Here is a 27,995-nt window from a genome sequence, read left to right on the forward strand (position 1 = left end):
CTCCCATGCCGGGCTGGGGGGTCAGGGGTGTTCCTGCCACCGTGCAGGGATGGGACCTGTTTATTTTCTTTTTGTCCGTATTTTTTTTTTTCCAGCAGCTGCCGGGTGAGCCCTCTCCACCGCCCACAACAGGAACCGGGGGGCACCGGGGGCACCGGGGCACGGCCCAGCCCGGCCCGGCACGGATTCCCTGGCACGGCGAGGTCCGAGACCCCTCTGGGGCCGGGAGATCCGCCGTCACCGCCGGGCTGACCCCGGCCACAGCTCGTCCCGGCCGGGTCACACGGTGAGGTCCCCCCGCGGGTGGGGTCCGCAGGGTCCCTCCGCAGCCCCCCCGGGCGCCGGGCCCCGCTCCTGCGGCCGGTGGCAGGAGCCGGGCCGGGCCGGGGGCCCCTTGCGCAGGAGGTGGGCGAGCTCGGCCAGGCTGAGCAGCGCCGAGACCAGCCCCACCACGAAGTAGAAGTGGATGAAGACGGTTTTCTCGGTGGGGCGGGAGACGAAGCAGTCGACGCGGTGCGGGCAGGGCCGGCGGCGGCACACGAAGAGCGGCTGCACCCTGAAGCCGTAGAGCAGCGCCTGGCCCAGCAGGAAGCCCAGCTCGGCGGCGATCCGAGCCACCACGCTGCCCACGTAGAAGGGCTGGAGGCGGCGGGCGCGCTGGCCGGGAGCCCCCCCGCGCCCCGGCTTGGCCGCCTGGTGCACGGCGAAGATGACGAAGAGGGCGGCGGGCGCCGAGAGCACGACGACGTGGAAGACGAGGAAGCGATAGTGGGAGATGGGGAAGGCGGCGTCGTAGCACACGGGTTTGCAGCCCGGCTGCTGCGTGTTACACACGAACTCCTCCTGCTCGTCCTCGAAGACGTCGCTGCCCACGGTGGCCAGGACCAGGATGCGGAAGAGGAGCATCACCACCAGCCAGAAGCGGCCCACCATGGGCGAGTGCTCCTGCACGGCGTCCAGCAGCGAGCTCAGGAAGCCCCACTCGCCCATGGCCGCGCTGCGGGAGCGGGGTCAGCGCTGGAGGGACGCAGTGACCGCCGGGTCGGACCCTGGTGGCAGCACGGCCCCTCCAGCTCTCCATCCTCCCGCCATTCCCAAGCGCACCACGGCGTGCCCGCTCACGGGAGGGTGCCCAGGCCCTGCCAGGAGTGTCCCCAGGCACCCGCTGTGACGCTCCCCCAGGGATGGGTCCAAGGACACCAACAGGGCAGGACCAGCAGATTCCCCATCCCCAGTCCCCCTGCACAGCTCGGCCTGGCTGAGCTGTGGCCCCCCACAACAGCCCCGTACCTGCGTGGGCTGCGGTCCACGGTGTGCCAGCGCTGCTGGCGCCGGCTGTCCAGGACTGTCCGGTCTCTTTGTCCAGCTGGGATGGGATAATGGTCCCACAGCCACGCCTGGAGTCCTTTTAAAGGGACAGAGCACCCGCAGGGGCGCCTGGAGGGAGGGAAGGGCTCAGCACTGCCGGTGGGGCTCAAGGACAAAAGCTGCCCTGCCCAGGGCCAGCAGCTCCCAGGCTGAGAGAGGGGTGGTGGCTCCCCCAGTGCAGAAATGCCCCCAAACTTTGTCCTTCCCAACCCACAGGGCCTCAGGGTCCCCTCAGGTCACAGCACTAGGCCCCCAAACCGCTGGCATCACCCCCCTGACACATCAGAGCCTGGGTACACCCAGCCCTGCAGTGCCTGGGGGATGCTCACAGCTGGCATCAAGCCCTCTCTGCCCCAGGACGCTGTGCCAGGGCTGTGGGGGTCCCATGGATCTTCCCAGGTTGTCCCCAGCTCTGGCACATGTAGAGTAATCCCTACAAAATCCTGTGTGGCATGGCCACGGCTCCTGCCAGCCCTTTCCCAGTGCTGGCAGCATTTGGTGAGCCCTCAAATCCCCTTTCCAGTAATGGGAGCAGAGACAGGGACAGCACAGGTCACCCTCAGACCCCTCTCATGCAATGCCCAGGGTGGGTAAGTGCCTGATGCTTCAGAGCCCAGCTCCCATCCAACAACATCCCCAGCACCCCATCCAAGGCTTTGGGATGGGAAACTCCTGGTATGGCCTCCGTGGCCCACTCTGTGTTCCCAGAGCTCTACAGCCACATGAGGGTGATGCAGAGAGCAGCCCCACAGCCCACCCGTGGCTCTCATGGGTGTTGTGCAGCAAGAGGAGCTGTAAATAGCCCGGCCCGTGCAGGGGACGCGCCGGAGACGCTCTCCAGAGCCAGTGGAAAATCTGACAGAGCTTTCCACACTTGACTGGGTTCCAGCAAAGCACCGATAGCACGGGGGGCCCTGGGCTTTCATGGAATCATGGAATGGTTTGGACGGGAAGGGAGCTTAGAGCTCATCCAGTCCCATCCCCTTCCATAGGCAGGGACACCTTCCACTAGATCAGGATGCTCCAGCCTGGCACTGGACACTTCCAGGGATGGGGCAACCACAGCTGCTCTGGGCAAGCAGCTCCCCCCGTGCTGGGGACCACAGGGGTGTTCACAAGAATTCAGCTGTGGAGCCACAGTGGCCACAGCCAGTGGGGAAGTGGCCAAACAGCCCAGCACCCCCAGAGCTTGTGCCAAGCCCTTTGCTCTGACAGAGGGAGGGCCTAGCACAAGCCCTGCAGTTGTTATTTCCCAAAAAATGCACGGTGAAGTGAAGAAAATAAGTAAAAACACATTTATTAGACAAATACTTAAACAAGCAAACCCAGGACAAGAACAAACACAGAAATATTTACATAGTGAAGGAATAGTGCTGGAAAAATGACTCCAGCTCACCTGTGTTAGGTGGTAAAATTCAAAATTCATGTATTTTAGTACTATAAGATATTTCAAGAGCGATGTATAAAATTTAAAGGATTTGGCATGTTCTAAAGTCAACTTGAACACTAAAATGACCACAAAGTGTCAAATAATGGGGAAGAGGGAAGCGTGGCAGCACTTGCTGGGCATGGGGCTCCAGTGTTCACCAAAAAGGGGATGTTCCTGTTTAAACAAATCTAACTTATTTAACACCAAAGAAAAAAGGAGCTGTGTTCACCAGTAATGAACAGTTTTGGAGCAGCTCACATTTGGTAAAGATTTCCTAGGCTGAGATGGTCTTTGGTGGGAGCTCTGGAGCACTGCTGAAGGTGTGTTGTGGATCTGGAGTTTAAAATTTTCCTAAGAACTCAAAATATATCATCCTCAGAGGACTCCTCCAGGTACTGGACAGCTTTCTTGGCACGGCCAGGCCTGGCACGGGGCTGAGGTGCAGGGCTGTCATCACCAGAGTCAATGGTGAAGATGTCTTCCTCTACCTTGGATTTCTGGAGGGAAAGCAGGAAAGGAATCATGGATCTGAGCAGCCACAGGGAACACAATGAGCACCACACGCCTGCTGTGCCATGGGGACGGTGGGAGCAGACCAAGATCTGGGGTGTCTGACCCTTATGGGGGAAAGGTTCTTATCCCAGAGGGTGCTCAGGCACTGCCCAGGGCATGGTCACAGCCCCAAGGCTGAGAGTTGGACTCTAATCCTTGTGGGTCACTTCCAGCTCAGAATATTCCATGATTCTATGACCCCCCCTCTTCCCCATTCCCCACACCCTGGTAGAGGTCCGACCTCCACCAGCTTTTCCTGACAGAAGAACCCACCCCACGCTCTGAGCTTCCCTGGTTGCACAAACCTTTGATGCAACAGATTTGGCAGGCTTTGAGCCAAAATCTGAATCAGAATCCGAATCCAAAGAGCTTGGCTGCCTCTTCACAGCCTTCCTCCCCTTGGCATTGTCACCCTCGCCACGCTGGGGTCCCTCCTTGGCTGCTGGCTTGGCTTTGGGTGCAGCCTTTTTCTTGGCCAGGATATCCATGATGGAGGGCTGGTTGTCTGGAACAGAACATGGTGTTAAACCCCTGTTTCACTGCTCTCTCATTCCCAGCTTGGGAATTACTTCCAACAGAAACAGGCTCCGTGCTGCCGCGGGGTCAGTGCACAGGTCGGCTCCGTTTGAAGCTGGGTTTTCTAGAAAGATCTCTCTTCCACAGATGGTGAGGAATGAGGTTGTTTATCTGCTCAGTTCCGCTACATTTAGAGGATCAAATTAAAGCGTCCCCAAAGCAATTTACAGACTATTTCAGATTGAAAAGTCCTGATCTCTCAAGGCTCCATAACCCATCTCAGACCTTCAAAATCCTGCACAGCAAGGAAGGAATTTCCCAAAAGCTCAACTCATTCCTTCTTACCTATATTTTCACTTTTTAAAAGAGCATCTTGAAGCACAACTTCCAGTTCAGCTCATTTCAGGCCATTTCTGAGTGATAACATGCTTTCTCAATTTACGAGTGGAAGTAACACTATTTTCCTGCTGGGATCAACACTGAGTTGATTCCATTTGGAATATACAAAACAGTGTCAAAGTCTGGAGTTTAAAAATCCCTGAGTCAAATGCTGGAGATAGATGGGATGGATCCAGCACTGAATAGATCAAACTACCCCCAAAAGCTTGCCTGCTTTCTTCCCAAAAAGACACGAAGTAGGACATTGACTGCAAGACACAAATTCCACTCAGATTATCCCTGCCAAGTATTACATAGCACTGTAGGAAGCATTCACTTTTCCTGTTCCCAAACTAAAATTCCCTCCCTCCTAGCATGTCCAACATGAACTAGAACACGATATGTTTGGAAACAGACCTCAAACATGACAACCAGAGAACCTCTGCCACAAACCTCAGATCTTTGCTGAAATGCAAACTCCAGTTGCCCAGGCCCTGGAACGCCAAGCGAAATCACTGGGACTGTTTCCCACAGGAATTATAATTGTTCTCAAAAACTGATCTTGCTGAGCTGCCCTTACCCTTGGTGGCTCCAGCCTTCTTGGCTGCAGTAGTTTTTTTGGGCACTGCCTTGGTGCTCGGCACTGGGACGGATGGAGCTGCAGGAGCCTCGCTCACCTTCTCCTCAGGGACATCCTGGACTGGAACGGGATAAGAAAAGCAGAAAATCAGCCTGAAGCACCCAAATTATCCCTTCTGCTCTTCCCTGTGCTCTGCTGAGGGATTATGGAGCAATCCACGTGGTTTAGAGGTCTCACACTCACCAGGAACAGCACCTGGCACTGCCTTTTGCTTGGGAGCTTTTGTTGCTTTTTCAGTGGTTTCCCTGGAAAACAAACCCCCCAAGTTTTTAATTCAGTTTATGAGGCACTAAATAGGGGAATAAAAAAAAAATTGCTTTTAACCTCTCTGTAGCATTAAGCACAACTAATTTCCAGTGATTATGGAAAAATACTCACTTGGGAGCAGGTTTGGGCTTGGGAGGAGCCTTTTTCTTTGAGTTTGTGTCCGATTCAGAGTTGCCTTCACTGTCACCCTGGAATTCAGAGTCCTCATCTGAGCTGGAGTGATTTGAGTCCGAAATGACCATGGGCTTGACTTTGGCTGATGGAAGAACACAGATGTGTTATTTTACACATTTGGCAATATGCAGCTCTGTTTATTTTTCAATATTTTAACTACAGTTATTAAAAAATAAAGATCTGAATAAAAACAAGCAGATGCTGAGTCTGCCAGGGAGAAGACTCCAAATGACAAGTGTGTTCTGTCATTTGGAGTCTTCCAACCTCACCCACAACACATTTAATGTGCCAAGACAGTTGTATAATTGAACCAAATAGCCATATTTCTCTAGCTGCCCATTTCTACTTTTCCTTGAAAATGTGCACAAACAGTAGAAATATTTAATAGTTTCAGACAGTAAAATAAAGAAGCCTTTTAAAGATGATTTCTAAATGTGATCTGAGGCTCTGGGAGGTCCCTATATAGTCTGTTCCATTTACTCCTCCACAAGGAGGACCATCCTTCTGCATCCATGTCCTCACTCACCTGCTGCCTGGCGAACCACTCGCTCTCTTTGAGGAGGTGCTTCAAAGTCAGACTCTGAATCAGACCCTGAGTCAGACCAAGGGTTTCGTTTCTTGGTTTTCTTTAATGGCTTGAAAGGCAGAGTGGCCTGTCTCTTAGCTCCTGAAAAATATTGGGAGGCAGGATGAACCAGCAAACTTCCATGTACAGCTCAGGCTCAGCAGTTCAAGCTCAGCTCAGAAATACACTGAATTCAGAGGATTCTGGCTTAAACAGAGAGAAATAGGAATCTATCCTGTTATCCAGGATCACCTCACCTAGTTTTTCCAAAACTACTGATCCTAGGTTGCTCACCAGCCTCAGGAAGAGGTCAGATAACCAAACTGACAACCCTTTCCCTCTTTTCCTTGGAGGGAATAATATCAAAGCATTTACCTTGCTCAGTCTTCAGCTTCTGTGCTAATCTCTTCTTCAGGCCTGCAGTCTCCTTCTCTCCGGATGTGTTTTCATCCTGATTCTCATCAAATTCAGTTTTTTCACTCTGCAGATGCAAGCAGATACCAAACAGTGAGTCAGCTCACAGAGAAGAGGCACATGGGGTAATGGAGGAAGGAGCTGCTTATTTTAGGCATGTAAAAGTAGTGGTACAAGAAACCTAAGTCTGTAAAATAAACTGTGTGCAGAAGTGATTACAGACACATCTGTAAATTGGATAGGATCTGCCCCCAAATCAGGTGACTTAAAAGGCAAAATCCAACCTGAACAAAAACAGGAACTCTGGCCCCACTCCTGAGCACTCTGGTCCTGCTGCTGTGTGCTGGCTCTGGGGGGATGGGGATGCAGGGCAGGACAGGGTGGGATCAAAACAAAAGTGAGAGTTATTTGGAAAAACTGTTGGGTGGAATCATGTGGAGGAAAAGAGCGACCTGTGTGGCTTCCAGGGTCAAACAGGTGAAGGGATGGGTTGTATCTCTCTGTTGGAAATGGCTGAATGACACAATTTCAACTAGTCCTATAAAAAGAGTTCAATCTTTTTTATCTCCTTGATACAGAGAACAATGATGGCATTAAGTGGGTGAAAGCATTGCTGGATATGTAAAGACTGTTCTGGAGAAGGGAATGTACTGGCTGTGCTTCCTGCCTGCTAGAGGGTTTATCAAATTCCCAAGACACCTGGAACAACCTTACTTGCATCTGCCCCCCTTTCTGAGCTACCAGCCCATCCCTGGCAGTGCAATGTGCCAAAAATTTCCCACTAAGCCACCTCCTGATATGTGAGTCTGTTCTCCTTCAGACTGAGACATCCCTATTCTCAGTGTTTCCCCAATCCTGAGGTCCTGTCCCTCTCCCTGAACGACTGCTTCAACAGGACAAGTCCAGCTAACAAGGACTCACATTTTTAGGACTGTATTGAAGAGGATGTAAAGGAAGATGGAGCATTTGGAATGTTCATTTTTACCTTTACTTTCTTCTTAGTTTTCTTCTCTGCCTCTGCCTTCATCTCAGCAGTGATCCGAGGAACAACCCTGATGCCATGAGGGGATGGCATTACTTCTGCCAGCTGGGCCTTCTTCACCTTTGCTTTCCCTCCTTTCACCTTCAGAGGTTTGCCAACAACCCCTGCACTCTCATCCTGTGCTTGCTTGGCCTCCACTACCTGCAGAGGGGAGCGTAAATAACACAAAAAAAATACAAAAGTCAATAAAGGGCTGGTGGATGAGAAGAGGGAGTTGATTTTCTGCACTGAGCATCGACATACATCGAGTTCTTCAATGAAGGCAGCAAGGTCTTCCTTCCACAGGTCAGAGGGACTCTTCCTCTTAAGGTTTTCCAGCTCATTTTCCTAAAGGAAATCAGAGATAATCATTAGTAACACATTGCAACCCACCAGCCAAAAATAACCTGTGTAACACATAATATATTGTAAATATAATGCTTTTATAAGGAAAGGAAGGCACATACTTTATTATCCCTCTGCTTGCAGAGCTCATCTTTCTTCTCCTTGGTCAGATACCAGAGAGGCATGTTCAGCAGGTAGTTGAAGTCTGGGCCAGAGCCTGCAGCTGATTCTTTGTCACTCTCTTCCTCCTCCCCCTCCTCTTCATCCTAAATGTGGATTTGAAACAAACATAGTCCACAAAAACCCTGACACACATGGGTAGGGCTACTGATCAAACACGGAAGCTCTTGAATCCTGCTAATTGAGAAGCAACTTGGGCCTCTCTAAGGATTACAAAGCCTCAGAGCTCAGGGCCAGTTTGGGCATATTCAGAGGATGACTGAGCCATTACCTTGTTTTGAGCCTCCTTCCAAGCCTTCACTGGATCAGACTCGTACCCTCTCTGGATGAGAACTTGAATCAGCTCTTTCTTGGGTTTGTTTTCTGCAAACAGACATTTCAGGTTTGTCACTCAATGCCCACTACCAGTCACTGTTAGGAGTGACAGATGAGCTTTGCAGTTTGAATCCTGTGGCTGTAGCTGCTCAGGATCCTACAGAGCTCCAAACCAGCCTTTCCACATCACAGCTGGGACATGTGGAAGAGCCTGAACAACACCTGAAAAACTCCTATTTAGCAGGAGATTTGTCAGGGAAGCATTGCTCCTGTACCAGCCAACACAATGTTAATATTTTTCTTTGTTTCCATACATGCATTTCCCCTGTTTTAAGTTGGTTTTGAACTTGGGGGAAAAAAGGTATGATTGTATAAACATCAGGTGGAGAAAGACATGGCAGGCAGGTGGAGAAAGAAACCCTTGATAGCTTGGTATAGCTTGCACCTCATTAGACATCACCCAGGAAATTTATGCTCTAAGTGCTCAACCACTGGAAATGCTTCAGCTGGAATTTGCTCCTTTTTAAGGTATCAGAAACCATCAACCATGAGACACAAATACAAATGAAACCAGCTCTGGCAGCCTTGGAACTACTTATTACAAAAAACCCAAGAAAATGCATTTCAGGGGAATTATTTCTCTTCCTGAGCTCAGTCAGACAGACTCGAGCTGCTGGGATTACTGGGCTGCCTTCAGACACAAACCACAAAGCATCTTATGACACGTTGTCTGGCCGTGAAGGCAGCGCAACACAGCCCGGCTTTTACACCGAGGGGGAAAAGTTGATTGAAAAATGTGAATGTTGGGAACAAAGATCTGCTTCTTTTTCTAGCTCATGATTCTCAGATGCTGCTGCTTGAGTATCATCTAAGTTTGAAACCCCCAGTCCACTGAGAACGTGATTTGGAGTATTTTTGCAGAGGTTCACAAAGATAATGGAGAGGGATACAGATTCCTAAAAATGCATTTAACAGCAAACACTGTCCCTTTCTAAATCCACAAATAATTAACTCTTACTCCTACCAAGTCAGAAATAAATGGGAATCATTGCTAAAGTATAAAAAAATTCTCTCAAAAATTCTCAAACACAGAGCAGGAAAGCTGCATAAGTATCCCATTGTCATTATTATGTGTATAATACACAGACCAAGGATACTCTGTGAAGCATTTTCCTCTTAGATGTCAAAAGAACAGAGATAAGCCCTGGTGTGGTTTGTAAAAACCAGCCTGGGGCTGAGGGGGTGCTGACAGAACTCAAGAGATCACCCAGCTCTCCCAGTTCCAATCCCAGTCACCAAGAACAACATACCAATCACAATTTTGCCATCTATTTTCTCCAGGATGAAGCGAGCCTGGTTGCTCAGCTTTGCAGACTCAGCACCCAGCATCCCAATGAGCCATTCCTTCCTCAGATTGTAATATCGGAGCCGGAGTTCAAAGAACTCCTTAAGAATATCCTGGGGAGAGTCGTATTTCTTGAGAAAGCCGACATGGTCAAAAAGAACCTGGAGGAAAATGAAAGAACACGGGTGTTATGATGATAAAACTGATTCCAAACACACTGAAAGTTACCTGTAACACAGGTATGATGGCACCACTGAATTATTAATCAACAAATGATCAAATCTCAGTGTTGTTCTAGAAACTATTTCAGTTTGTGAGCACAGCAGACACAGAGACAATTTTAGAATTTCAGTGTTCTTGAATACAAGCAGTAGTTAAGGTTACTTCAATCTTAGAGCTCTGTGCAGGACAAACATCTCGCATCAAAGCTTCACACATTGTCAGGAACCAGACGTTCAGTGCCCCTGCTGCTGGCTCACAGAGCTCTGCAAACTGTGATTTCAGATCATTTTGCCTCCTTCAGGCAAACCATCCACTCTGGACCCACTCCTAAGCCAGGCTCTTGACCTTTGAAAGCTGATTTAAAACCAGTAACAGCAGAAAAATCGAAGTGAATAGGTTACTGCCAAAGAGGATTTTTGTTTCACGCAACGACTGCAGCTGTCCACAGAGTCTGAGTTAAACCAAGAAATTCCTTCAGCAAAATCTGTCACGTACCATAGAGTTGCATGTTAAACTTGTTTGGAGTTTGAAGACCTTATGCAGCCCCACAGCTTCGGCTTCTGCTAGTTTATCTTCAGTCATCTTCACCACAAACCTCACCGTGGTGTCTGTGTGATATTCTTTGTAGTCTGTGATTAGAGGGGGGGTCTTCTCAGTCCCATTCAACATTGGCTCCAGAACCTGCTCTTTGTATGTCTGAGGAAAAAAACAAAGTCAGATCCAAAAATCACTACTTGCTTTTTGCTTTAAAGAGCAAACTATACATTCCCAGAGCAGATTCCCTGTTTATTACCTGTGTCCATGTTCTGACAGGCAGCTCAGTGATCTCGATGGTTGTAGAATCAAGGATGGACACTTCACCACTGATCACGTACTGATTAGGCCCCAGCTCATCTATGGTGCCTTTGAAATTCTTGTAACTGGGAAGCTGAGGAGAAAAAACACTGGATTCAGCTTTATGTGGATGCCTCTTTTTTTAAGCACGCCCATAAAATGCTCAGTATGAGCTCAATAAACTAACAAGCAAGACATTTGTTTTTTAATGATATTATTTACCATTGGCAGTGGCTCTTCTCCATCCATCAGCCGACGGATATTGTTAACAACTTCTCTGATATCAAAGTTGGGGATTTTACAGGCCCAGCCAGTGCCAATCCCTTCAGCCCCATTGACCAGCACCATTGGAATGATGGGCATGTACCACTCTGGCTCCACACGCTGGTTGTCATCATAGAGGAACCTCAGGATGTTGTCATCCATTGGTGGGAACACCAGGCGTGCCAGGGGACTGGAATAGAGAAGGGAATTTAAGCCCAAATTCTTGTTACAGAACATGGCCTCCATGCAAAAAGAAACTTCCTTAATTTTTATTATCCCACCCATATTTCTCCCTTTGGTTCTGCTTCCATTTCTATATTCTCTGTGCTGATAGCTACATTTCCATAATGAAACCTAGCACCTGAATCTCAGTTCAGTTGTTGCTACTCTGAGCATGCAAGCGTAGCCCAACGTTTTTAAGGGAAAAATCCAATTTGCTTTTCATTCTAATTGCTGTAAAATTGAGTCCTTTAGTACAGTAAGAACTTTAGAATGCTGACCTGAGCATGGTGAAGATGTATCGAGGGCTGGCAGAGTCTTTGCCTCCGTGCAGCCTTGTGCCAAACTGACCAATGGGCTGGAGCAAGTTGAGGTTGTTGCTGCCCACGAAGTTTTGAGCCAAGTTAATGATGGTCATCATCAGTGCAGCCTGCAATAAAAGAAGGTGCAAAGCTGTGCAATGCAGAATGGTTCAGGGGATGGACAAGGTAAGGCAACATTCACACCAAGAACTTAACTGATACAGAAGAGAAACTCAATTGATGAAAAACTGGAGGAAACTCAAGGAAAATGCATGCCAAGACCATCTGAAATTCTAATGACCCATGTCTCTATTGCTGTCTACCTGCTCTGAAACCTCCAGTGAAAGATTCTGTCAGTCTCCACAGAGAACCTTGTGGTAGTGCTTAACATTTCCTGACTCAGGAAATGCATCTGCCTAAGTCCATCACAAATTAGGTAAGATTTTCTTGTTCCACTTTTTGAATGAACCATGCTCCCACGAAGTCCAGAGAGGAGAGGCAGAGTGACCAATGTCAGATTAAATTAATAGTGAAGAATTAATTGTGGAAACAGCTAAACAGCAACTTCCCTTTGGTGTACACACTCAAACATCTAATTCTGCTTTAGAGGCATTGTAACCCACACCAACAGAAGAGCTTTTTGCCTTTCCTTTGAAGTGCTTTGCACACCCAGGCAGGTTCTTACCTCACCATGATGGTATGAGGACATCTCAGCGACAGAACCAGCCAGCTGAGCAACCTTCACCTCCCGCTTATCATTTCTTTTGAAACAGGTGAACAAAACCTTCCTCTGACCTGGCTTCAAACCTGTGTGAAAAAAGACAAAACCTCATGGTTAGAACATATGATGTGATGGATGTGATGCACTTGGCTCTCTAGAGATGCAATGCAAGAACTACTTAAAGATTCTGTACCAGCTGAGTAAGGTACTGACAATAATAAACTACAAAATGGACAAGACATTTCATCCAATGATGAAAAAACCTTAGACAGCAGAAAGCAGACTTCAGGATACTGACCCTGAAGCCTCAGCAGGTTCCCTGGCTCTGATGTGACATCAAATACCCATTTCCTCAGTTCTGGGAATACACCATACAGAATCATGACTTGGAAATCACTTACCATCAACCAGTGATGGGATTGATCTCTCATTATCTGAGTTTGAGAACAGCACTAACTCCTTGTTGATGAAGTCATTGTATGTCAGGTAATCAGTGTTTTTCCCATACAAGTATTCCTAACAACAAAAACAGAGAGAAGATTGCCTTAATTTTAACAGGGCCTAATCAGTTTCTTGGTTAGTTTCACTGAAATGGGAACTCCTTGTAAGACCAGCTAAATACAGCTGAAATGCTGACACCCTTTGCATGGCAAAAGGAAACACTTCCCAGGATGCATTATTTCCCCCATTCTGGGGAAAATAAAGACTTCATTTGCCTCTGCTTGTGTTATCATTTTCCTATTGATGCAGTAACTTGAAAGATGAGAGTTAAAAATGAAGTTGACAGTTGGATAATTGACAACGAGGCTACACTGATAAGATGAGAGAAGAAGCTGCTCTGCAAAATCCTGACACATTTTCAACGTCCTATAATCCGGACCTGACTCACTGACTGAGCTGTGTGCAGCTCTGGTGTGCTGGGATGAAGCTGAGAACAGCCCCAGGCAGAGGCTGGAAACCAGTTTCCTTATAAACATAAACCTTTTACCTCTGGTAGACCGTGCAGCTTCCGTTGTCTTCTATCCTCCATGAAATTAGTCAGCCACTCCTTTCGCTCCTCTATCTTCTTCTTGCTAAAGGCCTGGATGTTGCAAAATGAAAAGTAACTCAATTCCAGAACATTCTGTGGTTGTGCACTATTGGATCACTTGAAAAAATGAAGAGCTTACCCAGGAGAACAACATGCTAAACAGGCTGATTTAAGTGCCCAAGAAATGCAATAAAAGGGTTCTGTGGCTAAACATATTAAGAGTATAATTTCCACCACTCTGTAGAAGACAGAGTAGTTAGGTTTAAATTTATAGATTTTTAATATAATAACAGAAGACTAAAGCAGATTTGAGGGGAAATTAATATTTTGGAGAAAAACTTGATTTTTTTGGCATTGCCTAACAACTCTGAATATTTAAGAATCAAAGACCAGCTAAGGTGAAGTTCACAGAAACAAGAACTATTTTAATCCACCGCTTTGCACTGGGAGAGGGAGATCTAACTTGGAGAAAATTGCAGCAGAATACACAGAAAAATGTTGAAGGAATATTTACTATTGTGTCTGAAAATGTCAATTGGTTTGTAGTGATCAGTTTGTTCCGAGCTATATTTAAAGCCCATCACTAAAAGGGTACTCTTGCCCTGAGGTTGAGGGGCAGATTCGCCGCTCCTGGTTCAACTAAAGCTGTAGCCTTGGTAACACAGAGATTGTCTCCAGCCCAAAGGCCTCCAAGAGCATTTTAAGAGAAAATACAGAGCACTCTACAAGGTGAAATACCAAAGGTAGTAAGTCAGCAATTAAATCAAGTGTTAGTTACCAGGGTGATCGCAGCATCATCTTCAGGCCCAGAATATTTGAAGCCAATTCGGTGTTTTGCCATATCTGCAAAGTATTCTTTGGCCTCCTTTGACGTGCTGGTACCCAAACCTGCAGGGACAGGAGAGGTAATCCTAATGACTTTTTGCCTAAATTAAGTCCCAATTCAAAGAAATATTTTGGTATGCCCAGTTTTTGTGATGCATCATATGAACATACAATGTGAAGATGACTTGCTGAAAACTTTAGTAACTTCAAAATGAGATGTATCAGAAAAGCTATAAGAATTACAATTAAGTGAGCAGTGGCATGTAGTGGTTTTGGATTTTGTCTGTAATTCATGTAGATATCTGAAATCTAATTGGAATATCATAGGAGGGAAGAGACTTGCAGGACAGCCAGTCCAAACCCTTTCTGCAAAGCAGGATTGACTGCATCAAATCATCAATGCTCTCACTTGGATCAGTTTCACCACATTAAGTTTTTACAAACCTTTGTAGTACTTGATTTTCCATGAGTTGTAGTTCTGTGTATTGGCTTTCCATTCTTCAAACTCAGGAATGCTGTAGAATGCAATTTCTTCTTTGTTTTTAAAGGCCTACAATGGACAAGCATTTTAACTGTGAAATGAAAGGCGTTTTTGGACAATGGATCCTCAGTCATTCACCTCATCCTCTCCCAGCCCTCACCTTTATGATGGGAGTAATGAATTCCTCCAAAAAATTGTGTCTTAGAAGAGATGGCCAATTGTGATGGATGAAGTTAATCAGCAAACCTTTGATGTGTGATCCATCCTGATCCTGAATTATAAAAGAAAAAAACAAACCATATTTTATCATGGAATGATGGAAATTACAATTGTTGGCTTAATAGTAAATGACTCTGTAATTCCAGCTAACTGACCCTATTAACTTTCACCTCTGAAAAGGTGGCCATGTGTTAATTGCTGAAAATTAAGAGAAACAGAAAAGGTATTCTTGGTGAAAAAAAGGTGTCAAGGACTGGTCAAGGACTTTGAATCAGCAGAATGGAGAGACAGTGTTTGGCTGTTTGGTGTAACTCACAATTTTACTTTTTTTGTGGCTGTAAAGACATTTTGACCCACAAAAATATAAAATGGGAAAAAGAAACACAGTGAATTAGGTACAACAACAGCAGCAGTTAGAGAAAGATTTTCTTCCTATTGCTTTATTTAAGTGCTAATTGTTATCCTCTCCCAACTTTCAATTTTAATGAAGCTAACCTGATCTGTCATGATCATAATCTTTCCATAGCGAAGACTCTTTAAAGATTCTTGATCTTCATAGTTCTTTTTATATTGCAAACCCACAATCTTGATGATGTTGTTGATTTCAGCATTTTCCATAATCTGAAAGAGATCACACAGAATAAAAACTTGTCTTTCAGACTCAAAATGTAGCTCAAGAAAGTATAAAGTTTTCCATAAGTGAATAATTGGCTGAGTTCTGTCCTGCTGTTTTTTTTTTTTTTTTTTGCTGTTTAGAAACTTGTAATTTCTAATTGTTAAATTACTCTAGATAATTCAAAACATTTCCCAATCCACAACATGAATATTATTCTCACAGGCAAATCACTGAACAGGACTTAATCAATATTCCTACTTAACCAGTGAGGCAGGCTCAAGGTGAGGGAAGGCTCAGGTGTTTAAGACACTGTTCTTCCTTGGAGTTCCAGTGCTCCAGGTGTAGCTGCACCGACTCATTGCACAAATCACACCACACCTTCCACCACGTAACTCTAACCATTTTCCAACCAACCTGCTTGTGAGAAGCTTCCCTGACATTGAGGATTTTCCCACGAAGAGGAAATACTCCATATTTGTCTCTACCAACCACTCCCAGACCAGAGACAGCCAGAGTTTTGGCTGAGTCTCCCTCAGTCAGGATCAGTGTACAATCTAAAGAATTCTTACTGCCTAAAAAAGAAGAAAATCGAGTCAGTTTTCTACTTAAGAAATGAAATCCAAGGCTGCACATTCACGACTGAACAAGTATAAATAATCTTTTAAGGCAGTTTTTTTGGCACTGCACACAGTAAATGGGGATAATCATAGTAAATGGGACTGCAAAATGGGAGTAAAACTATAATGACAGGTTTTCTCTTCTCACTTCTCCTTTGGAGACAAATCTTTTGTTCAAGGAACAAGTTTTAACTGTTTTTCAATGAACTGGTTACAAAGGATGTCAAACACTTACCAGCATCGTTGGCATCATCCAGTTTAGGAACACCCTTAATCTTGGAGTGTTTCACAGCTGAACATTTCTTATTCAGCTGGTTCTGAGCTTTAAATTTTACCCAATTTAGGATACTTTCAACAATGCCACAGCCAACTGCCTGCAATACAAAATGCAATCTGAAGTTGTGGGAAAAGGCTCAGCAATGACAGAAACTTTAGTTATGTATTTTTTACAGACATCTTGACTGTCCATGTACATCAGGACTTACACCCTTAATGAATTTTTCACTCAGTTTACAGGTAGAGCCGAAGTTCTTTGCCTGCAGAGTCATGTTCTCCTTAGTCTGAGAGTCAAAGGTTGGATTTTCAATTAAGGCATTCACAAAAATCCACATGTGGTTCTTCACCTGTAGTTAAATAAAACAAGGATCACACACTGTACAGTGAGGGAACACTCAGCACTGTAGGGTTTGGAATTTTCATAGATATTTTGTTAATTTTGAATAGCTAATGAACATTCATGAAGTGTTAGATGATTTGGGATGTTAAGGAATTGGCATCTTTCCACCTCAATAGGTGTAATCTAACAGATAGTGAGGTTTAGTGCATCTACACTGACCTGCAAAGGGAAGTTAATGGCTTAAACTAGACAATATGAGACTTCTATAGTTAGCAATCTTCTACATATTGTCTGCACAACGAAAATGTGTTATTAATTAATGCAGCTATGCATTAAGCTGAAGTTACAATTTGCAGTAATGCTCAAGTTGTGCTTCCCACATGGAAAATTCCGACATTGTACCTGGAAAGGCTTCACTCCAACTCCGTTTTTGTTCTTCTTTTTCACAACATCAATGATTTTCGTCACGAGCTGGTCAGCCACATAATCAACGTGTCTGCCACCCTGAGGAGAATGGGACAAGGACCTGAGACTGAGGCCACTAAAACCCACAAAACTATAAATATCTATTTAAAACCTTAAGTGCATTCTTTGCTACATTATTTTCCCCTAACATAAGTACACTAACAAATAGTCAAGAATATTAATGTATTAATATGGAACTAGCTTGATTAAATACACTAAGGAGTTACCTTTGTGGTGGCAATGCTGTTAACAAAGCTGACTTGCTGGAAGCCTTTTTCACTCAAAGTCAAGCACACTTCCCATCGGGAATTGACTTCCTCATGGATAACTTTAAGTGCATTCCCAGTTTCATCAACCTTATCCTTCAGATAGAGGTCCACATAGCTGCGGAATCCTTTCACCTGCACGCAGATGAGAGCAGACAACTGGTTGATAAAAGCTCCTATAAATACTTAATTCACATCCTCCTGCAAAAAATCCCTCCTGAGTGTGTTCCTTTGCTCTGTGTGATGACAGGAATGGCCTCAAAAGAATCTCACTCATTAAATGGCACAAAAAAAGCAGGTATTTGTGTTTCTTTTCAATGGTCACTTACAGGAAGCCTCTGTCCATTCAGGAAAACTTTGACATCCTTTGTGGATCCAGCAATATCATAAGCTCTTCGAGACATCAGTGCTACAATGTCCTTATCCAGAACAGTCATTTTGAATTTGGACAGATCAGGTTGGAAAGTGACACAGGTGTAATCATCTCCATCAAAGTATTTCAGCTTCATTTCTCCAGCCTTTCCCATGTTGTCTGTCCAGGTCTGAGGAAAAGAGCTTTGGTGAGTTGCAAGTCAAACACACACACATAACTACCTTCGTCTTTAAAAGCAGTAAGATGGTTTATGTGTTTTAGATATCTTTAAATTAAACAAAAACTCTGGTTAAAAACCAGATTCTGATGCTGTTTGCTAATTTCTTATTCCTTTGAATTACATTTTGTGGGTGAAATTTACTCTAATAACACTGAACTAGAGTTTTGAAACAAAACCTGAGGGTCAGATTTGAAAACCTCAGGTATGAACTCCTTGGAAAGAAAAGTGCTCCTACCTGCTTGAATAACTTTTTGTATTCACGACATCCAGTTTCCACAGTAAATTTTGTGCTGAATATATTGCACAGTTTGGCCCCATAACCATTTCTCCCCCCTGGAATTAGAAGGAATACAGACTTGTGTTATTCTCTTTGTCCAAAACCATCTAAAAGAATCCAAGACTAACTGGAGTTTGTCAGTGTCTGCCCAATCCAAAGACAACTGTCAACAAGCAACAATATTCAACAAGCTCAGTATGCAACTACAAACTTTGATTTAATTAGGGTTTAAGAGAATATTCAAAGGCAATTTTCCCTGTTGCCATGTTTGCACTGTTGTTATGATTAAACAGAGCACAGAGACTTCTCTGATAGATTCAAAATGTCATTTTCATAGAATCACAGAATGGTTTGGGTTGGAAGGGACATTAAAGCCACCCAGTCCCACTATTTGCTGTAGGCAGGGCACCTTTAACCAGCCCAGGTTGCTTCCGGCCCTGTTCAACCTGGCCTTGGACACTTCCAGGGATGGGGCAGCCACAGATTCTCTGGGCAACCTGTGCCAGGGCCTCAGCACCCTCACAGAGAGGAATTTCTTCCACATACCTCACCTAAATTTCTCCTCTTTCAGTTTTCACACTGTATCAAGGACCCCCTTCCTACCCATTCTAGTTCAGGTCACACACTTAGAGCTGCTCACAGATATTAGTGCATGTCTGAGCCTTCCTCACCTGTGACTTTCTTCTCATTGTCATCGTAGTTGCTGGATGTCAGCAGCTGCCCAAAGATCAGAGCAGGCACATAGACCTTCTCCACTTTGTGTTCAACAACTGGGATACCTTTCCCATTGTTCCACACACTGATTGTGTTATTTTCTCTGGGGAGGGAAAGAAAAGTCTGTTTTTAAGGCTGCAAATGGCTGAGCTGTGAAAGAAGTCACCGAAAGGCTCTGGGGAAAGGCACCATTTCACCAGGAACAAATGTGTGCTCAGCAAGTGCAGCAGCTGCCAGCAGAGGGGGGACAGGCAACACAGAAATGCCCAGATCTGCACATGCTGGCTCTGAAATGGACCCACACACCCAACCCCTGTCTGTGCTCCATCAAGATAAACAGGGAGAGGAAGAGGTGGAAAACCACAGCAACAAAAATGCAGCTGTTTCCCCAGTCAGCCCTCTGTGAGAGACCAGGGGACTAGGCAGAGAGAAAGGCTTTCATGGCTGGTGAATTAAATTTGGGCTATCTCGGATCAGCCCCACAGCCTTGCAGTGCCACCTCAGCTTTGTAGAACAGCTGAAGGCAACCAACAGCAATGAAACCAAACTTACACATCAATTGTGACTTTAATGCACGACATGTTTTTATCCCTCTGCTTGTTGTCTGCGGCATTGACTAGAAAGGAAAGAGAATATTGGTTTTTCATTACACTCTCAATGAAGGAAAAACTGAACTATAAAATGTTCCAGTAGAATGAACACGAAAACTCACTACAGTGTTACTAATAATCACCTCAGCATGAAAATATTTTGTAAATTACAAAGAGGAGTACAAGGTATCATGGAACTATGAAGGTTGGAAATGACCTCTGAATTCCTCCAGTGCAACCATTGACATAAAAGGGAGAATTTTGGGCAGAACAAAATCAGGTTTGTAATTGGATTTTTGAATTTTTTCTTTTCGTTTGTTTCCCATGAATGGCTTGCTATTAAGCAGTGCTAATAAGTTCTTGATAATTTATGTTTAGTTCCAGTTTCTTCCATTCAACCCCCGTTAATAACCTGTCACTCACTGACTCAATGGATGTCAGCTTACCCAGAATCTCATCAAAGATTTTGTACAAGCCAGGCACAAAGGTCACATCTCTGCAGTTGAGGCCAATGTCTTCATCATAAACCCACATTTGCTGAAAAAAAAAAAAAAAAAGAAGGAATTTTTAAATGCCCAGGCACAACCCCTCCTCTGCCAATTGTGATTGATAAGCAGATGTTTTGTGCTTTGTAAACAGCTGCTAAAGACTCCGCGCCTGCCCCGAGGTGCTCGGGGGGCTCAGCCCCGCTGCCCCCGGCCCCTACCTGGGTGACGAGCTCCACGGAGCCGATGTAGGTGTCTGGCCGAAGCAGGATGTGCTCCAGCTGCGTCTTCTTCTGGTAGATGTGCTCCACCGAGAGCTTCTTGGGGCCATCGGGCTTGCCCACGACGATGTTCTCGTTGGCGGGCTGTGGGACACAGGCAGGGGCGGTGAGGGGAGCACAAAGGGAACACGAGGGGGCCAGGCCGGGCAGTGGAAGAGGACCGCAATCTCAGAGGAGCAGGAAATCTGAGGAGAGTGAGGGCTGGGGAAAGGGCCGAAAGAGGGGCCCGGGGAGACCCTGAAGGAGATCCACGGGGGGCTGCGAAGGACCCGGGGAGACGCTGAGGGGGACCGGGGAGAACTTGTCGGTGCCCGAGACCCCGAGGGGATGGTGTGGCGGGGGATCACGAAACCCCGCAGGGTCGGGGGCAGCGGCCGCAGGACGTACCCGGAGGGGCGACTGGGGCTGCGAGAGCTCCATGGCGGTGGCAGTGGCAGCGGTGGCAGGGGCAGCGGCGGTAGCGGCAGCGGCTGAGGCGGTGATGGCGGCGCCAACGTCCCCTTCAAACCTCCGCTCGTCCCGCCGAAACGCGCAGCCAATCCGCGCCCGCGGCCCCCTGAGCTCTGCCAATCGCAGAGCGGGGGCGGGCACACGGCAGGAGCTCAGCCCGCCCTCTGACCAATCAGAGGCCGTACCGTGCGTTCAAACCGGCCAGACGGGAGGGAGAGTGGTGAGATCGACAGCTGGATTGACCAATAGAGGAGCGAGAGGGAGGGAGCCAAGGCTGCCCGTTTGCCGTTGGCGATGGGACATGGTGGGACATACTGGGATATACTGGGATGCAGTGGAAAACCCCGGTACACACTGGAATACACTGACAGACCCTGTGAACCCACTGAAGTGCTGCTATACACTGTAAGCCCCAGGGATTCTGTAGGACCCGTTGGACTGGGACATTGGACAGAGCTTGGACACACACTGGGATACACTGGGAATCACTGGGATACACTGGAAAGACATTGGACACACGCTAGGATACACTGGGAATCATTGGGATACACTGGACAGACCTTGGACACCCACTGGGATACACTGGGAATCACTGGACAGAGCTTGGAGATGCACTGGGATACACTGGGAATCACTGGGATACACTGGAAAGACATTGGACACCCACTGGGATACACTGGGAATCACTGGACAGAGCTTGGAGACGCACTGGGAATCACTGGGATATACTGGACAGACCTTGGACACCCACTGGGATGCACTAGGAAGGCATCCACAGGAATACACTGAGCAAGACCTGGCACTGGGATATACTGGAATGCACTGTGTTCTGGGACCTCACTGATAGGGAGATCTGTGCCAGGGTGTCCCCTCCCAGTTACTGCCAACCCCAAGGGGACTGGAGCCCGCTCCCAGCCCCTGTTCCCATTCCTGGGTGTGTCCCCTCAGCCCCTTGCTGCAGCTGGCCATGTCCCCCCAGAACAAAGCCTGGTGTCAATAAAAAACAACATTTTTATATCTTTATTTCTGGGTGGTGATGGCTCCAGCGGGGGTACAGCCCAGCATTGCCCCATGGCACAGGGATCTGTGGGATGGCACAGCCTGCCTGTGGTGCCCCCTCAGTGCTCCCAGGGACATTCCCCAGCCACACAGGAATGCCTGGAGCTGCTGCTCGGGTGTCACCGCTGTCACCACATGTGCCGGTAAGGAAAAGCCACCTCGATGCAGAGCACGGCCAGCGGTGCAGAGCAGTTGTGCCTCTGCCCAGCCAGCAGTCTGCCCTCACCCAGGGCACTGGCCATGCCCTGGGCTGTGCCAGAGCTGTGCCAGCCCTGGCAGTCCCACCGGCGGGCATGGCCACCTCGTGGCGTGGAGCCGTGCCAGGCGAGCCGGCGGGGCCTGTGGGTGGGCACGGGGTAAGGAGACGGGCACCCCTGCTCTTTGCTCCTGCATTTCTGCAGGGAGGGAGCCAGCACAGACCCCCACACACAGGGGCATCCTTCCAGGACCCTGCCCACACTCACCAGAGGGGATCTGCCAGGACGTTGCGCCCGTTGAAGGAGTAGATGGGACCCCGCAGGGCAGCACCCCCAAAGAGGGAGCTCCAGGACTTGGCCAGCAGCTGCCCCTGTGGGCACAAGCCACGCTGCTGAGCCAGGGGCCAGGGCAATGCCCTAATCCCCCCCTAACCCCCATCCTCTGGGTTCTGGCAGCTCCCCAAACCCCTGAGCACAGCCCCAGGGCTGGTGGGGGTCCCCCACCCACTGCAGCTCATGGGGGCCGTGAGGCTTTGCCTCCCCCAGCCCCCTGGGGACGGGGTACCTGCCTTCAGGTTGATGATGGGGAGGGTCCTGTCTGTCCTCTTGACGATGGACACCAGCTGCTGGCTGGGGGCTGACAGGAAGGCCCGGAAGGTTCCGTAGAGCCCGGCCTCCTGGGACTGCCGGTAGCACTGCAGGTCAGCGCCCCGGATCCCGCTCATGTCACCCCAGAGGGGCACGTTGAGGGCAGCCAGGCGGAGCTGGGGGTGGCAGGGAGGAATTGAGGTCTCTGCTCCCCTCTTCCCAGAGGGTGTGAGCCCCTGGCAGTGCTGCCCAGGGTTGGGGGTCCCCATGGCACCTCTCCCCATAACTGGCTGCTCATCCCCACCCTGGGGCCAGGCATTCCTTACAGATGGGATCCGTGGGGCCGTGGTGGTTGGCAGAATCTGGGGCAGCCCTTGTTCCTCCTCCTTCTGGATCTGCAAAAACACAGCTCAGGTCAGCCTGGGGACACCCATCCATATGCCATGAGTGGGGGGCATCCTCCTCAGACCAACAGGACCCCAGGCTCTGCTCATGCCCTGCTGACATCCAGCCCATTGCTAGGGCACATCCCATGGCCAGACCCCCAGCAGGGCTCACCAGTGAGTCTGTTGGAGACTGCATGGGTGACAGTGTGTTGGGACCTCTTGGCTGCACCCTCTTCATCTCCTGGATGGAGAGGTGGAAGAAGAAGGAGAGAACAGCCCTGTGAGGTCTGTCTACTTCATCATGCAGAGGAGAACTCTGTCCCCTTACAGGGACTTGAGTGAGCCCTGCAGGTCCTGCACCCCTCACCTGGTACTGTGGGGTGGAGGCAGAGGGGTCATCACCAGCCAAGAACGACTTGGGATCCTCCAGCTGCTCAATGACACAAACAGAGGGACAGGTTAGGAGGGAATCCTCTCCTTCCTGGGGATCTGCTGCCCTAGTGCCACATCCTACCCTGGATCCTGCCCCCCTCAGCCCTGCCAGGGACCCCACACGGTACCAGGAGGCGGCTCCAGCCAGTGGGGGTCCGGAGGAAGGCGCTGCTCCCTTCCCTCACATAGACCAGGCTCCCCTCGGGCACAGCACTGCTGGCCTTCACCATCAGCTCCTTGGACTTGAAAACCCACGTCTGGTGCTGGGGGGAGGCAGAGGGTGAGGGTCCTGCTGGGGCTGGGGGGGTTTGCCTGGGGCAGCTGGGGGGGTTTGCCCGGGGCTGCAGCCTGGACGCACCCGGAGATCAGCGCGGGAGTCCGGTGGCTCTGCCTGAGGGACACCAGCATCTGGAGAGCCCAGAGATGGTGGAGGGTCACAAGGTGTCCCAGCATAAGGCGTGGGTGCTCCCATGGGAACTGATCCCATGGGATGTGGTGGGAGTGGGTGGGAGAGCCAGCAGGGGTGCCAGGGACCCGTGCTGGTGCAGTCCCAGCACCCAAGGAAGGGAGGAAGACTTCAGGAAAGGTGTCTCCAAGGAGGCTGGAGCCCCCAAAACACCTGGGAAATGCCCTCACCTGATGGCCAGCTGCGGTCTGCAGGTGCCTGTGAGGGCGAAAAGAGCCTGTGTCTGCTGCTGGACACAGGGAGGGGACAGGGACACTCTTGGGGACAGCGAGGCTGTGGCTTACCGGCTGCTTGCAGGGCGGCTGGGCATGCACGGGGTGCACCCTCTGCAACCAAAGACAGGCAGGTTTGGGGGGGCCCTGGTGTGTGCACACTCACGTGTGTGTGTGCTCTGGCACAGGCGTGTGCACACCAGTGCTGGGCCTTACGTTGAGGTAAAGGAGACCTGGTGGGCCAGGGGGGCCGGGGGGCCCAGGGGGGCCGGGGTTCCCGGGGGGACCTCGAGGACCCTGCAGCAGAACGGTGTGGAGATTGGACTGGGCTGGTTTGGTGCTGCCTTTTAGGGGGGCAGCTCTGACACCCAGTTGATGTCCCCCATGTTCCCACTCCTGTCCCCTCCCAGGGCTGAATGTCCCTGGCTGGGGCAGCACAGACACAGGCCAGGCAGGGACTCTCACATGGGGGATGATCGCTCCATAAATCTCTGGTTCCTCTTTGCCATCCTGCAAAAGAAGAGGGAGAAGACTGAGACTGATCTCCATCTTCCCTCTCTCCATTTTGCCTTCTATCCCCTCTCCTTTCTCCACCCCATCTGGGACTATGGGGTTGCCAGTGGGGTGAACCATGTCCCCAAGGCTGTGCTGGATCCCTGGGCACCCCTTCCCCTGGCACTCACCGTCTGGTACCTGCTGATGGACCCCCAGGAGCCGGGCTGGCTGCCAGTGCTGGGGAAGGGGAGGTGCCCTGGTTTGCACCCCTGCTCCCCATAGCAGCACCCCTGGGTGAGCCACAGAGAGAGGCAGGGTTAGAGCCTGTGCTGAGCCTGGGGGGTGGCTCTGGGGTTTGCTGGGGATGTTTATGGGTGGCACAGGTGTGCACATGTGTGCCTCTGCTTGTGCCATGGTGTCCCACCTCCCCCACCTCCCACCCTGTGCCAACATGCCCCGAGGGGAGGTGAAGGGTTTTGGGGGAGCAAAGGCAGCACAGAGAGCTCAGGGGTGCACACTCAGGTGTGGGGATGGGACCCCCCAGCCTGCTGCTCGCCCCCCACACTGCTGCTGGTGGCTACAAACCGGCTCTCCAGGGTCTCCCTTTTCTCCCTGGAAGGGAAGTGAGAGATGCTGTCAGTGCCCAGCTTTGGGGGTCCCCAGGCCTCCCAACCACCCCAGGCAGTGCTGTGCCTCACAACCAGGGTACCACCTGCCAGGGAGCTGTTTGGTCAGGGTGCCAGGACCCCTGCCCATGGTGCCCAGCTCACCTTGGGGCCCGGCAGCCCAGCCAACCCACGGTGTCCAGCGTGGCGTGAGTCACACTGCAGAGAGAGGATGTGTGGGGTGACACTGGGGTTCCCCCCAACCAGGACCCACAGCTTGGGACCCCCTACTCACCCTGGAGTCCCCTGGTGGTCCTGGTGGCCCCATGGGACCGGGCATGCCCGGGGACCCTGGTTCTCCAGTCCGGCCAGGGCTCCCTGGCATGCCTGGCAGCCCATACTCGCCCTTCTCACCCTGAGGGCAGATGGCACAGGGTGGTGAGTGTGGAGTTGAGCCCCTGGGCTCCCCCAGGCCTCACTGTGGCAGGATTGGGGCAGCCCTGGCTTGGTAATGGGGCTGCTCCACCAGGGCAGGGCGAGGGGTTGGTGAGCCCAGGTACCTCATCCCACCCCAGGGCCATGGGACCCTCTTACCTTTGGTCCTGGGAATCCTGGCTCCCCTCGGAGCCCTGGTTTGCCAGGGTGTGATGCAGATCCTGGGGGACCAGGGGGTCCTTCGTGCCCAGGCACTCCGGGGGGACCCTGAGGCCCTGGGAGTCCGGGTGCCCCTGGGGGCCCATCTGGCCCAGCTGAGCCTGGAGACCCTGGAAGTCCTTCAGCCCCAGGGAAACCAGGTGGCCCCACAGCTCCTGGAGGGCCTGGGGGTCCTGGCTTTCCCTCCCTTCCAGGGGCCCCCTGGGGGCCATCGTGGCCTGGGTAGCCGGGGGGTCCGGGCATGCCGGGCAGCCCGGGGGGACCTGGGGGTCCTGGGTTTCCTGCAGGGTTGGAGACTCCCAGCTGCTTGTCAGGTTGGCGGGAGAGAGGAGAGGGAGCAGAGTCAATGAGCTGCCATGTCGCATCCCCTGGTCCCCCTGCCCACCCGCACAGCCACATGTCCCAGTCCTCCCCACCCCCGCCAGTCCCGCCGGGGACGCACCCTGCGGCCAGCACCGGCATCATCTGCCCTTATTCCTGCTCCGGTGCTCACCTCGTTCTCTGATCTCTCCGGGAGTGCAGCAGGCGCGGGTGAGCCCCGGGCTCCCCAGGCTCCCGGGGGTCCCGGGGGCCCTGGGGGTCCCGGAGGACCCGGAGGGCCCCGGGGACCCTGGTGACCTGGCTGTCCCGGGCTGCCGGACTTCCCTCTCTCCCCTAAGAATCCGGGCTGGCCTCTCTCTCCGGGGAACCCTCGGTCACCTTTCTCTCCCTGTCGGGGAAATTCAGAGCCTGGCTCCACCTTCTGGCACTTTTCTCCACTGGAGCCCACCACGGGCACCTGCTGACTCCCTCCATGGGGCCACCTGAGTCACTTCTCAACCCAAACCCCAAAGTTAGAGTCCAAATCCAGAGCAAAAAGGGTTTAGCTCAGACAAAAGCCCATCACCGTGAGTTCCTCCCTGCGGGAGGACCAGCGCACCTTTGGGCCGGGAGGGCCGGGAGGGCCGGGGCGCACGGGGCAGACACAGCCGGAGATGTTGCGCGCCTGGAGAGGGAGAGAAGCAGCCGTGAGCCGCGGGGCCGGAGCCCCGACGGAGGGTCCGACACAGGTGCCCCGAGCCCACCTCTCACCTGGAGGGCAGGGTCCGTCTCCGGGGCCGGTGGGAGCCGCCGGGGCAGCCCCTTGGCCGTGGTCTGTGCGGGGGAGAGGAGAGGCTGAGTGCGAGATCCCTGAGCACCATCCCCATTCCCCACTCCCACCGTCCCGCCCTGCCAGCCCGTGTCTTCCAGAGCCCCTTGTCCCGCTGTCCATCCCAGGGGACCTCCCCGGGGACCAGGACCCCTCCACCACCTGGATCTGCAGGAACTCCTCCTCCACTGCGCTCCCCTCCAAGATCTCCGGGGCGGCCGTGGGTCGGTGCTGCTTGGGACAGACGGACTACTCAGTGCCAGGCTCGGGGGGATCCTGGGGGGCAGGTGGGACCTTCCCCCAGTCGGGGCTGCCCTCAGCTCGGCATGGGGATCCAACCCCAGCGCTGCTGTGGGTCTGCCCCATGTGAGGGGGCACTGGGAGCTGCCGTGACTTCTTTCCAAGGGGGCAAAGAGAGCTGAGTTGGGGGTTGGAGCAGGACGTGATGCAAGCAGAGCACGGGTAAGGGGAAGGACATAGCAAGGAGTGTGGCAGCAGCTGGGGAGTTTCGGGAGGGCTGGAGGAGCTGGAGGGAGTCGCTGCCCAGGAAAAAGCACCTGGCCTCGTGTGCGTGGTGGGGCACGGCCTGACCCCTTCGCTGCCCCCCTGGAGAGTTGATCCCGGCGTTTAGGGGCTGTTGCCAGAGGAGGTTTGCTCAGCAGCACCTTCCCCACGGGCTCCACGCTGGCGTCTGTGTCTGCAGGAGCAAAGGAGTGCTGGGATGGGAGGTGGCAGGGCTGGAAGGGGAGCAGGGTGCCCCAGCACTCCCAGTTCCCAGTGCCTGCTATGGCCACAGCAGTGCCACCAGCAGCCCTAGACCCTGGCACCCCACACACCACCCTCCACTTGCCTCCTCCATGCTGGGGAGCAGGAACTTGGGGTGCTGGGAGAGCCATGTCCCCATCCCGCCATGCCTACCTTCCTCCCCATCCAGGCTGGGGGGCATGGGGCTGGTGCCTGGATCCGGGGTGGTGTCCTCTGAGCCCAGGGAAAACCACTGGGCCGTGGCAGGGTGCAGGCACCTGGCCAGCACCGAGACGATGCAGAGGAGTCTCAGGAGGCTGCTGGACCCCATTCCGCTGCCCCGGGGCCCGGCTGGCCAGGATGGGGGTCCTTGGCTCGTCTCACTCCCTGCGCCGTCTGGTCCCGCGGCCCCGGCTCGGCGCCCGCTGTTAT

General features: G+C 50.9%; 2 protein-coding genes across 2 annotated transcripts; both read right to left on the reverse strand.

Moving 5' to 3' along the window:
- Nucleotides 1-279: 279 nt before the first annotated feature.
- GJD3 (gap junction protein delta 3) lies at nucleotides 280-990 on the reverse strand (the record flags this gene model as incomplete). Its single annotated transcript, XM_084222189.1, has 1 exon — nucleotides 280-990. The coding sequence occupies one exon, from the start codon at nucleotides 988-990 to the stop codon at nucleotides 280-282; it is 711 nt and encodes a 236-aa protein (XP_084078315.1).
- Nucleotides 991-2,876: 1,886 nt separating this feature from the next.
- TOP2A (DNA topoisomerase II alpha) lies at nucleotides 2,877-27,894 on the reverse strand (the record flags this gene model as incomplete). The annotated part of the gene is made up of 57 exons (XM_084222005.1): nucleotides 2,877-3,294; nucleotides 3,655-3,854; nucleotides 4,824-4,943; nucleotides 5,067-5,128; nucleotides 5,262-5,406; nucleotides 5,851-5,991; nucleotides 6,265-6,370; nucleotides 7,289-7,486; nucleotides 7,589-7,672; nucleotides 7,792-7,935; nucleotides 8,121-8,212; nucleotides 9,475-9,670; nucleotides 10,227-10,427; nucleotides 10,525-10,659; nucleotides 10,788-11,019; nucleotides 11,330-11,478; nucleotides 12,036-12,157; nucleotides 12,473-12,587; nucleotides 13,060-13,152; nucleotides 13,880-13,989; nucleotides 14,371-14,476; nucleotides 14,568-14,678; nucleotides 15,122-15,247; nucleotides 15,657-15,810; nucleotides 16,091-16,233; nucleotides 16,345-16,482; nucleotides 16,878-16,979; nucleotides 17,168-17,341; nucleotides 17,536-17,748; nucleotides 18,035-18,132; nucleotides 18,748-18,893; nucleotides 19,343-19,406; nucleotides 19,827-19,917; nucleotides 20,087-20,313; nucleotides 20,383-20,404; nucleotides 20,534-20,709; nucleotides 20,766-20,920; nucleotides 21,788-21,994; nucleotides 22,120-22,223; nucleotides 22,422-22,616; nucleotides 22,767-22,835; nucleotides 22,999-23,067; nucleotides 23,194-23,256; nucleotides 23,387-23,521; nucleotides 24,009-24,050; nucleotides 24,153-24,233; nucleotides 24,402-24,446; nucleotides 24,620-24,721; nucleotides 25,202-25,255; nucleotides 25,332-25,451; nucleotides 26,076-26,133; nucleotides 26,184-26,263; nucleotides 26,577-26,675; nucleotides 26,762-26,824; nucleotides 26,982-27,053; nucleotides 27,461-27,516; nucleotides 27,738-27,894. The coding sequence occupies 57 exons, from the start codon at nucleotides 27,892-27,894 to the stop codon at nucleotides 3,157-3,159; spliced, it is 6,900 nt and encodes a 2,299-aa protein (XP_084078131.1). The 3' UTR covers nucleotides 2,877-3,156.
- Between the last annotated feature and the right edge of the window lie 101 nt (nucleotides 27,895-27,995).

Source organism: Fringilla coelebs, assembly GCF_963513975.1.
Source record: "Fringilla coelebs genome assembly, chromosome: 27".
Taxonomy (NCBI): Eukaryota; Metazoa; Chordata; class Aves; order Passeriformes; family Fringillidae; genus Fringilla; species Fringilla coelebs.